General features: G+C 37.4%; 1 protein-coding gene across 1 annotated transcript in view; it reads left to right on the top strand.

Moving 5' to 3' along the window:
* The first annotated feature begins 362 nt into the window (after positions 1–362).
* MYBPC1 (myosin binding protein C1) overlaps positions 363–12,926 on the top strand; it is a 45,605-nt gene continuing 33,041 nt past the window's right edge. The window contains exons 1-6 of the mRNA XM_054168088.1: positions 363–393; positions 745–780; positions 4,626–4,724; positions 6,089–6,237; positions 6,594–6,711; positions 7,950–8,001. Coding sequence (XP_054024063.1) covers positions 363–393; positions 745–780; positions 4,626–4,724; positions 6,089–6,237; positions 6,594–6,711; positions 7,950–8,001 — 485 coding nt within the window. The remainder of the gene's footprint in view (positions 394–744; positions 781–4,625; positions 4,725–6,088; positions 6,238–6,593; positions 6,712–7,949; positions 8,002–12,926) is intronic.

Below are 12,926 nucleotides of genomic sequence, written 5' to 3'. Positions count from 1 at the left end.
CAGTGTTTCAGGTTTAATGCCAGCTTCATGGCTTTTTCAGGCTTTGATTTATGTTAATATATATAACTCAATGTACTCTGGGAGATAACCTGGATAGCAATTTCTTGTAGTGATTTAATACCTGATGGCAGTCAATTTTTTGTGTGATTAAAAGGAAAACACAGTGTGATGATACCAGTTCTGTCCTTATTTTAAATTATTCTCCTGTAGAATGGGAAAAATGGGTTGTTTTTTCTTGCATTTAAAATTAATATTCTAGTAGGGATATTGCAAAGTATAAGTACAGAGGACTATTTTTAACTGTTGCATATCTTGATTCAATGATGCTGAATGCATATGTGGTGCACATTTTAATTGCAGACATGGACATCAGAGAAATGGCATCTTCCTCAGGTCAGATATGTGATTGACCTTCATTTCATTGTGGCTTTTTGTATTTACTGTGGATCACATCTCTAACAAACAGCAGCTTTCATATAAACTCATGATTTAATAATAGATCACAGACCACATCTCATTTTTTTTTTCACTTGCTTGAACAATTAAGGTTTACCATTTCAGCTACTGAATTATGCAAAGCTTTCTTCATCAGTTTGAAGCTTCCATTGTGAATGCTCCTGACTATTTAGATTTCTTTCCCTTTCTTTTGCAGGTTTGACATTTTCACTTAGTTGTTATAAAGCAGATGATCGTCTGTGCTTTCAATTTCTTTATGTGCTTTTTTATTTGTATTTCTTTTCACAGATGAAGATGATACTTCAGTTAGTACTCCACCAGCAGGTTAGGACTGTGATAGTGCTTTGTGTGTATGTATGTATGTATGTATGTATTTTTCTCTTGACTATGAATGAAGAAAGAGTCCAAACCATTAGACTGGACTCAAAACATACTGATTTTTTTTTTTTTTAGAGTGCCCTACATTAAATTTATCTCTGTTCACAAGACCTTCATACCAGATAAATTCTTTTCCAGTCCTTTCTCGAGGTCTTTTGTAGAACTTCTGCCATTGGGAAGTAAAATATTGGTTAGCAGCTCTGACTGCAACTTGTCTTCTCTTTTCCTATCAACAAACATGGAATGCATTTTTAGGGCTAGTCTTGAGACTAAATTCCAGAATTACAAATAAAATAGATGCCTTGTGACTTCAAAACAAGTTTATCCACATAGTTGCCTCACCTTAAGCCATCTGATCTATAAGTTAATTTGAATGCACTGCTCCAAGCCATTGCTGCCCATCTGGCAGATAAAACGCTTTTAATTATTGGCAGTAAAATGAAAGCAACAGCACAGAGGTCTGTCATGACAAATGTGGTATGGGCAAAATTTCTCCATTTCTTGCCTAGTATGTTTTTTAAAATACACTGTGAATGAAACAGATTTTGAACACTAGAAAATGGTTTTCATTTTTCAAATGATAAACATGCTTTTACTCATCTTCATGCCCTCAATGATTATTTTTTTCTTGAGTTCTTCCAAAAGAATCTGCATTATTAACTAAAGAGACAAATGCTGTCTGTCAAGTAAGTAGCAGTGCATTTCTTTGCATTAATAAGACCTCATTGGCAAAAGCTAAATATATAAATGACATTCTTAATCACAACCCCCTAAAATGTGACTATTCATCATTATTTTGCTCAACCTAGATAAACAAGTAGACTATTTAAATTGTTTGAAGTACTGCCCCTCAGATACATATTTAAGAATATAAATTCATCTGTTACCTGCAACTACACAAATCATTAACAAAAACATCTTCATGGAACCCTTCTAAATATGAACTACTGAAAGGGAAATATTAAATGGGAATTAAACTAAACTAATTTACTTTTCTGAGAGAACAGAGGGAAAGATTCCTGATTTATTTTTTTTTTCTCAGCTGTTCATTTCCTTTGTCTGGCATATTAGTAGTTCCTCACAGATATGGTCCTAAATATCTGGTCTAATCTTCTTGCATGAAGAGACAATTATCTTAAAATCATGATGATCTGAGGTCAGTTAAGCTGTGATCTCTGAGCTGGTATCATCTTAATTGCTCTTCCCTTTCAGATGGGATGTCTAAGCCAGCAGAAAGAAAAGATTCAGGTGAGACCTCCTGAAAACATGATGAAACAGCCCCAAATTTACATAATACAGTTATTATCAATAATTTATTTCTTATTTTCATCATTTATACAATATGAAACCATAACTACTTCAATTTATTATTATTTTTTTAAATATCAGAGCAAGTAGACTTCTAGGAACTAAGCCAAGAGTGAGAGAAGCTCTGCTGCACAAGACAGGACACATATCATATTGTACACATACATACATACCTATCTATCTATATCTCTGTTTCTGTATAGATAGATACACAGCTATTCCCTTCCAGCCAACAGGGTAACAGTGGATTACCTGAATCCCACACACAGGCCCCAGGAGACTGTAAGAGAATGGCTTCTTCTCACAGCTTAGTAAATTCATAACCTCTTTCTTCCTATCCTGGCAGGTAATGCATACTACACCCACTTTTGTGGTTTCAGGATTTGCAGCCTCTGGAACAAAATGAGCAGCAGGTACTTCAACCATGGTTTCTGACCTGGCATAGCCGTCTATGCCAGCCCCTTGAGCCAACGTCAAACCCACATTTTGTTCTGTTTGTTTAATATTAGGAAAATGTTAATATCTAAAGGTGATGATAATATTTAGGTGTTATTTTATGTGGTACCAAATTAATGACTCCATGTAAGCTTCTTCCATTTATTAATAACCTTTTTCCATCTCACCCTGTGGTGTGTTAGGTTTGTTACTGCACATGACCAGCTCCTGTACCAACCATTGTCAAATCACTGTCTTCACACCAGTAACTATCGATTATTTTTACAGTGTCTCCATATACTAGCACATTATACTGGCATAATGTAAACATCTAGATTCTAGAGAGATTATATATAGATGTGCATCTATATATATGTGTGTGTTTTCATGTATGTCTGTGTATATGTTTTCATATAAATGTATATACATGTGTGTATGTATATACATGGATGCCTTCGTAAGAACTGTTGTACAAGCAGGCATATACAGAGCTGTTAGGCACACTACACACAATTCTCTGAAAGACTCAAAGGCAAAGATTTTATAGCAAAGCCATCTAGCATTTCTATACTTTTATTTTCTTATTCCTAACAGTCTTTAGGATAATAAACCCGTTTTGTTTGCCTTTTCCCACGGTGATCGTGACTTATATTTCATTTGTCAATGCTGGAAATTTTTATGAGTTGAAAGCATTCCAACAGTGGCAATCTTTACATAGTAGAAAGACAACTGACCTCTGGCAAATTAGTTTCTGCAGAAAATACAGACCAGGGAAAGGAACTTCTAACTTTGAGACCAGGGTTTGACTGAGAAGCATTGTATGACTGGTTCCTCATTTATACTAATTATGAAACCAAAACCATAAGAGCATTGAATAAACTCTAAAAAGTTACCTTTGCTTCTGAAACAACTAGAGGGAACAAGAGAGATGCAGCTCTCTTTGAAAGAGACAGATGGCTTTGTTACTTACAACTGTACATTTCCATATTTGCACTGCTCTTCAGTACTACTACCACTACCATGGCAGCACTGGTTCACTCAGTCTCCCCTATGCACTGGCAATAACTGCTCAAAAAGAAGATGTGGCACCTGGACTTCACAAGTTCTCACTTGAAATATGAGACACATGCTTTGCCTCTCTGCAGAAAGGGAGCAAGAAACAGAATGCTCTCCCCATCTTTTCAGTTAGGATTCAGCTTTGACCACAGTTTTGCATGTTTTCACCTGCGATGTAACTGCACAGCACAAACCCAGAGCTGTTCAGAGAAGCAGAAAGACCAAAAACATGCAGCTGTGCTGGTACAGTTCTCAGTCCTGGGAAGATTAGTGCTTCTCTCAGTACCATTGTTCATTTTCAATTTGAAAAGCCCAATTCCCAGAAGAAAAGGTGCTGTGTCTGAAGATGTGACAAAATTATTTTCATCTGACATACTGTTTTTCTGTAAAGTAATAGCCAATGCACATGGCAGGACATTGTATTGACTGATCTCCAAACTCTCTGCTTCCATCAAGGTAAAAGAGAACAAAGCTCAAAAGTAAGCTTCATCTCTGCCCTTTTTTTGGAGACTAGCAAAGGAAAATCTAGCTTGTACAATTTTAACTGAGTTTGGTCTTGGGAAAGACCCACTGAAACTATGCATCATATGTGTTTCCTTGTCTGTTTAGCTGTTTGTGTTTTCAGAACCTCCATCTCTTCTGAAAAACAAAGAGCTGATTTTTGTGCATTTCCTTTGTAAAGCACTCATGGTTGAATGCTGGTGCCATTCGAGTTGCTCAGTACCCATCTTGGCTGATCAAGTTCCCTTTTCTTCCTCCCTGATAGCTGCATTTTCTGTCACCACAGAGGTAGCATTGTTGCAGGAACTGTACACAATGTGACAGCAAAGCAACGGATGTCAGTGTGAACAAAAATATACATATCTTACAGGACATCTGAGGAGAGGTAGTAGGGTTAGAGAGTTTAGTAAGTTCAGGTAAGTGTATTTTGGAGGGAATAAAAGACACTCAGATGACTGATGTGACATTCTCTCTCTCTCTCTCCATCTCAGTATGGTCTATTGGAGAAGGAGAAGAGGCAGAAAAACGTGATGATGCCCAAAGATCCACTCTCTTTGTTGAAAAACCTCAGACTGGTACAGTTAGTGTTGGTAAGTGCTTCAAAACAAAATCAAAAGCCACTCCCAGAAAGACAGACTGAGGCAGAGGCAGAAGAAATGCAAAGTTCCTGTGACATTCAGCTTCTGCCCTCAGCTCTGCTTCCACTGATTTTTAGCTGGATGTGAATTCCACTCTGTGAAGGCAGAAATAAGAGAATGTATGAAGAGAAGCAAGACCAATGGTTTACTTCAAGACAAGCTCAAAATCTAATAGTTTACTGAGCACAATGCATAAGATACAGTTTCTGGAGCAGAGAGGCAGTTACTGTGATGCTGTTGGCTGTACTGTTATTGGTATGTAAGGAAGATCTACCAAAAGACCTGCAGCTTAGAGATTGCTGGATTAACATTTTAACCCTACAGCTGTGTGTAAATTAGCAGACTAAAAGAAGCAGCCCTGTTGGAAGACTGGTAAAGTGTCCTCCACTGCAACCATTCTGGGGGATTTGCTCTGGACTAGCACTGGCTTAGTCCAATAGTCTATATACTTACTAGCAATTGGAACTCAGGTGCCAAACTCTTAGAGCACAACTTTGGTTTCAATTTCACTCCAGAGGATCCAGTAAAAGCACTGAGGAGACAATCTGTGTTGCGAACCAGAGCACAGTAAAAAACAGTGGTTAGGAGGTTCACCTGCAAAATGCACTCCTGAACCATACTATTACAGTAAGCTACCTGCACCCTAAGAAGGGAGGCAGCAATGATGATAAGTTCAGTAGAGGCTACTTAATGTCTATTGTGTACTTGGATATACAAAGATGTTGTGAGATATGTTGTAATTTTGCGTGCCTGTTATTTTTCTCAGTTTCTGAGTAGAAAAAGAACATTTGAGGGTTTATTTGGCAGTGGGCAGTGATGTTCTGAAACAGAGATAACTTTTACTATTCCAGAGTAATTGTTTAGAGAAGTCTCTTTTCCCTTTCTTCTCAGTTTATAGAATTAATGATAGAAACACATTAAGAGCTCCAAGTTTTCTTTTCCATAGTGGAGTTTATTCATGTTACAATTGCCTCATAGCCTAGGAACATTTGTGCTTTTTTTAAGCACACAAAATCAAATATTGGGAACAATTCACCCATGACAACATGGAGTTTTGCCTCTACTAATTTGTTGGGCTTCCCAGTGCCTGAAGCTCCATACTGACATGGACAGAGCACTTCCAAACCCCAAACAGTTTCTCTCTCTTACGCTACAGTACTTTCATAGCCTGTGTGACTCCCATATAATTCTTACAGTTGTGGCAGAGCTAGTACATGGAGACTGGAAGGAGCAGTATTAAAAGAAACTTGTACAGATGTGACTGAGCAACTGCATATTCCTCAATGACTACATCATTATTTTTTCCTTTTTAAAAGGTGGGAATATTACCTTTATAGCCAAAGTAGAAGCCAAAGATCTTCTCCGAAAGCCAAATGTGAAGTGGTTTAAAGGAAAATGGATGGATTTGGCCAGTAAAGCAGGGAAGCACCTGCAGCTGAAAGAGTCCTTTGAGCGTCACACTAAGGTGGGTCTTTGTTTTAACTTCTTACAGGGACAAAGCTCCAAAGAGAGTTTAAAGATCAGATTAAGAAAATAGGTAGAAATTCAAGAGCAGTGGATTCTAACCCTGGATTCCCCATGCAGATTTCAGTGATCTCTGACCTTGTGCAGAAGCAGACTTTCCTGCTCTGCCAGTGTGCAACAAAGAGTGGTGAGGAAATAAAACTTTTCCATTGCCAGTCCTGGGTTGCAAATTCTTTCCAGAGTCCTTTATTAAAGTTTTCCCTTTCTCCTGGTTTAGGTATGAAAGACATATCTTTTAGCTTCTCTTATGTGCAAATGTATTCTTCACAGTAATGAAAAATGTTGTTTGATTTTTAGATTCACACATTTGAGATGCATATCATTCAAGCCAAATTAAACTATGCAGGGAACTATCGCTGTGAAGTTTCTTATAAGGACAAGTTTGATAGTTGCTCTTTCGACCTTGAAGTCACTGGTAAGTTTTCCACCTGTGTCTGTAAAGCCTTATAAAGATTTCTTTTCTTTTTTTACCCTCATTTCTTTTCTTTTTTCCCCTCTTCTTTTTCTTTTTAACCTGAAATGCCATTTTTGTTCAGAAATGTTAAATGAAGTAATGCTTAAAGTGAACATTTTTAGCATTGAACATTTTTAGCATAGCGCTCAGAGAATCTTCTTAAGTGTCTGCAATTTATTCTTTAAATGACCATCGGGATAGATAGCATGTGAGACATTTATCCAGAAATAAGCTGGCAGATAAAACTAGTATTCAAATCAAATGCTGATATATTAGACAGAGATCTAGGTTTAGGGCTATTCAGAGAGTGAGGCTTCATCTGGCAACATCTGAGCAGAGGGATATCGAGTGGTCATGGCTTGCTTTGAACCCTGGTCTGGCATGGTATGGTCACTCTACAGAAAGCTATTTCTTCCACTCTTCATCAAAATAAAGAATAGCACAACGTGGAGAGTATTGGAGAGTCACGCCTTCATTTGCTTCTGTGCTGTAAAAGGCCTTACTCTGGCAAACATTAACCCACAGGCTTATCTTTTCCTTCGAGAGCACTTCTGCCAGCACAACAACATACACATACTTGCATGATCAGACTGAGAAAGATGTCTTCTGACATGCCAGGGCCAGCAGTCAGTGGACAAAATAGTTGTTCACCCTCATAAACAATGCCTACCAAACAGCCTAGACTGGACTGTTCATTCATGGGCCAGAAGAAGGTGGTCACAGTTAAGAGGACCATCCATTCACTACCCATGGATCAGAGCCATTACATTTATTTCAAACTGGCACAGATGAGCAATTCACACAAGGGGGATTCATGCCTGCATCAAGAGTCAACACAAGACTGTAGCTGTCTCTTTCCTCTGATGCTGAGCATACAAAGCACAAGATGCAAGCAGGAGAGAAAGCACAGGGAATTGGAGGACAAAAAGGCCAGAGCCTGTGTATGGGCAGAAAGACAATCAGAGATAAACATCACCAAGACAGAGTTGCTATGCAGAACTGTAGAAAGTAGTTTAGAGAAATTAAGGTTAACACTGAGTAGCTTTGCAATTAAGGCAGCTCAATGCCAAAGAAGCAGCAGAAACTGTGGTCACTTAGCAGGAAACTGAACAAATTTCATATGATGAATTACACTGGTTTCCTAAATTGCATTAATTTGAAATTATGTTCTTAATTCCTGCATTACTGTCATTTTGTAGAATCTTCCCAAGCTGCTCCATCCATTGACATCAGATCTGCTTTCAAAAGAAGGTAACTGGAAACAGTGATCCTATGAAGCTTCTCAGTAACGGATGCTGGTAGCATGCACAGAACTCAGTTTGGGCAAAAAATTGTATCAAGCACTTAAAAAAAATGATTTAAAAAAAAATTAAAGAAGTGGGGTTTAGGGTAGTTGGTAGTGGGAAGATTGAAGTAGTAAAAAACACAAAGAGAGTAAATATGATATTAAATACTCTGCTGTAAAATTAAAGTGTTACTGATTTCCAGGAAGATGGAATATTTAAGATGATTAAATGTGTGCTTCTTTAGAGGTTTTGAAAAATACATTTTGATGCACTAAAATACTCTACTGCATGTGTCCTGAAAATTGTCAGCTACAACATGAAATTTTTCTGGTCTCAATCCTGTACTAATTAAATCGGAGAGGAAATCATGCTGATTCCAAGAAAATAGAATCTGGTTTTATGTTGTCTTACAGTAAGAAAGTGAGTCATAAGGCCATCGTTATGGGAAAACTACAAATAATATCTTGCAGAGGAGATAAAATAAAACACCATGTCTTAAGTTTTACAACCTTTGTGATGACATAGCAATTCAAATCAGGATAGATGTCATTTTTGTATGGTATAGAGAAAATTGTCTTACAAGAACAGAAATAATCAGAATGAAAATGTTTTACAAACAGAAAATTAATGCGGTTTGTTAATTTACATATGCAAACAAAGTTGTGATTTAGAAATCACTGCTTTTACTTACAAGGATTTGCTTTAAAGAGTAAATATAAAAGATGTGGAAGCTCCATCCCTGGAGATTTCTAAGGCCAGGCTGGAAGTGGCTCTGAGTAATCTGATCTAGTGCAAGGTGTCCCTGCCTATGGCAGGGGGGTTGGAACCAGGTGATCCTTGAAGTCCCTTCCAACCCTAACAATTCTGTGATGCTATGATTCTATGTTACATTCAAGGTGCACTCCTTTCTTGGGCACCCTTTTGAAATACTGCAATAGCTATTCTACTCAAGCAGATGAGGACATCAGAGTATTTTCTGGGTTTTTTTAAAGTAATATTTCATATGCAAAATCTGAGATGAAATATCAGCATCATTTGATTTAACGTATGCAGGATTTTGCCCCTTTTAGAGATACTAAGGACAATTCTTTTGTCTGTAAGCACTTTACAATAAGAACTTACTTCTTCAGATGACATTATAGAAAGAAATGCACCTTCACAGGACTGTGATTCTAGATGTAAAAATATGCAAAGTACTGTTTCTTCTTTTTTTCAAAAACTGATTTCTTCCGTCATTTGCAGAAAGGTTGACTCTTATGTGTCATGCTTTGCAACTGAATTTGATACAGCTATGCAGTTGGAAGCACCACCCAACAATGCAAATCTTTGTTTTATGTTCATATCAAAAGATCAGCACAAGCCCTTTGTTTTTATGCCCATACACTATGAAAATTAAAAACAAAGCTGGTTGTGCTCACATTTATTTGTGTTAGTGAAATCTAACACAAACCTTGGCAAATTTATGTATGCAGTTGCAAAAATTTGTCATCGAAGTGTAACAACAAGCAATACAAACCTTTGTGTTATTTTTCACAACTGCCTAAGGAAACATAATTTGTGTGAAAAAGAATACAAGTTTGTGTTGATTATGTGCCATCATTTGTGTGTCTGGACAGTGTTGAGTATATAAGATACGGTAGAGCGTTTGCAATGTGTGTTGTCTAAGTCTTCTTGTATTAAACAAAGATTTGATCTCTTTCTATTAATGACAGCGGTGAAGGACAAGAGGATGCAGGAGAACTTGACTTTAGTGGTCTCCTGAAACGTAGGTGAGAACCAAGTGATGAAGTGAGCAGGTGTGGATTGCAAACCATTAGGTTCGCACACAGAAAAGAGTCAGGTGTAGCATTAATAACTTCTTAAGAATTTGCTGACCTTCCCCTTTTTTTTTTTTAATTTTAATGTTTCTAACTATTCTTCTCATAGTACCCTATGTGGATGTTCAGTTAATTGTACCTTTAAGGGTGCAGAAAAGAAACCTCAGATTTGAACGCACTGGGGGGAAAAGGGAGCCACAACATAAAGCGACAACTAACATTTCGTTTGCTTGCCATTTGTTTCGTGTTTGCATGAAGGGTAGAGGGGAACTACTTCCTACACAGGGATGAGCAGTTTAGAAAATTGAGCCTGGTGCAAAAGTAAAAGACTGCGAGGGTTAAATTTGAGTACATCTTAATTTCATTTCATAAGCATCCTGATACGAAAAAATCATATAATATGCTTTCATACCATAGAGGTATTAATTCTTTGTAGCTTTTTGTTCCAATATGTGCACGCAAATAGTGTTTTATTCAATTTAAATGCTGTGATGGAGAAAAAAAATTGGGCATGTTTCTCTTGTTTGGCTTGGCCATCCAATGTCTTGATAGTTAAAACTCTCACTATTTCAGATCTTAAGCTCAGTTTAGTCTTTTAACAGGTTAAGACAAGATGGTTAATTTGTCATTTAAAAGAATTTATCACACAAATTCTATATGCCATGAAAATAAATGGCAACTGACCACAGATAAGTGGAACTAGATCCTTTATCTTATCTACCACTTGCTCTGAAAGAGGAACCCCCAATATGCAGTATTAATTATACAAAAAGCTCCCGATGGGCTCATGGGCTATGATGCTAAGGATAGTATTTAAAGAACTAAAGCACACAGGAATGGCTGAACCAATTCATATCCACCAGGACTTTGATTTTTTTTTTTTTATCTTCTCATCCCTAATTAGGATCTTCAGCTTGACTTTTTATGATACTAATACAACTTAATACAACAGTTCTCACACCTGCCTGTGCAGTGTTTAATGAACAACATTAGAGTGGCATGTAAGAGGTCTTGGTGGGTTTGTGGAAAAAAGAAATGTGATTTAAGAGCCATTATCACTTCACTAGCAAGTATCTCATGTGTTTTGTATGATAAACATTGTATAGCCATATAAACAGAGTATACTTACTGTGTGATTAATGGGCAAAGCAAACTTTTGTATGGTTACCAAGGAAAGAGCTTGAAGTTTTCATCTGTGGTGCATAATGCTTGAAACAGGTTTTGTTTTTTACAAATCCTAAATGCATAGAATCTGTATACTGCCTATTTTCTAATTTCATACTGATCTTGCAGGAAGACAAACCAGTTCTTATCACAGTAAGCCACTATGAGACTGGTTCTGCTTCACGAATGCAACGGATCAGTAATGGCATGAAATTTCAAAAGGCACAAGATCTCAAAAACACTCAAGCATTTAGGTCTTTTTTTTTAAAGTACATCTTTCAATGAAATGCACTCTTTGGTGGAAAAGACCTGAAGGTGATTTTGTGAAGATATCCATTTCCTTGAGAAATACCAAGCATTGTTTGCTCACTACTCACAGCAGAAACTGCTGTGGTCTCGGAACAAAGTTTGCTTGCTCCAAGTGTCAAAATTTGTTCTCCAGTTACACAAGAGAGAAAAAGAATCTGAAATGAATTATTTCAAGCTGGTTGAAAATCAGGATAGCCATCCTCATTTTCAGCTACTTCCTCATTTAAAGGGGTACATTATCTTGATACCCATGGAGTGTCCCTCTTCTTTGTATGGACAGGGATTGCATGCACGGCAAGTGGCCAGCCCTGGGAGAGGAGAATGCCACCCATGGAGTGTGTCAGCTTTTACATATGTTTGCAAGCTGATTTTGAGTTGCTGCCATTCAGAAGGAATCTCACTGAAACACCAGTGAGAAAAAAGCATGAGCACAGATAAAAGGAAAGAAACATAAAATTACATACCTGAGGTAGTCTGACTAGTATGATCCTAATCTGAATTTACTGGGCAAATGTCTAGATTTCTTCTCCAATTCCAGATTGTTCTAGCAGATCACTGTTTTGAACTGAGCTGTCAATCTTAAAAATTATCATTTTGTTTCAGATGCCTCCATTGTCCTCTCATTTAATGGCTGACATTGTGAGGGGGGAAAAAAAAAAAGCTTCTTTTTATTGGTTGCCCTAGCCTGGAGTTGCAGATAGTAAATATTCTATTCTAACATGGTACTGACATTTCTGTGCAAAGGTGATGCCATTCACACAGACCCCTGAAAACACTTTCTGCTCTTAAGACTGAGACAAACTTGGAAGCCACCAGATCCATCAAGCAAGTCCAAGCCGGTGTGGAAATCTCCAATTCCTATCCATATGCTAGCTTTAAGCAGCTCTGAGAAGCACTGGTGTAACCATAATGCGGCAGTGATTGTATTTCACTCTCCTTTCACTGGTCACGCCCTAGTAGCAGTCAGAGGGACTCAGGGTTTGAAGGCATTTTTGTATAATTATGAAATGTAAGGATTAGACTCAGATCTCAGTGGTGCCACCAGCAATTGTAACTGGCTCCACTCAGGTTACAACAGATAAAATGGATTTAAGGGGGATTAGCCCATGTGCTATTATAGGGATGCATTTTCAAACTTTTTTTCTCTTTTTCTCTTTGTTGTTTTTTTGTTTTTTTGGTTGGTTTGTTTTGTTTTGTTTTAATGCTAAAGCAATATAAAAATTCTCATAACTGACTACGTCAGAAAAAGGCACATAAAAATTTATATCCAAATTCTGCTCTGAAGAAGAGTAAATTAAGGTGTGAATTAAGGCCATTCTGAGCTATTTCACTTTTAGTGAGTGAAATGCAAAAAACAACATGATGGTGTCCCTGGTTGAGCCTCCAGCTCAGGACAGAATATAGGATTTACCCTAAAGGCGTAAATAAAAATACTTGCACAGAATTGGAAATTAAATAGAAATAATACTTACAAAAGTAAACAAAGTACAAAGGATATTAGGATATAGATGATCAGAATCAGCAATGTCCTAGCTTCCTGGACTGGGCTCAGAACGTAGTCCCCGCTACACAACAGAAGCAGATTCCTACCAGCCAGGCC

The sequence above is a fragment of the Dryobates pubescens genome, chromosome 15, assembly GCF_014839835.1.
Source record: "Dryobates pubescens isolate bDryPub1 chromosome 15, bDryPub1.pri, whole genome shotgun sequence".
In the NCBI taxonomy this organism is placed as follows: domain Eukaryota; kingdom Metazoa; phylum Chordata; class Aves; order Piciformes; family Picidae; genus Dryobates; species Dryobates pubescens.
Note: the sequence above shows the minus strand (reverse complement) of the source record. Positions and strands in the feature narration are given on the sequence as shown.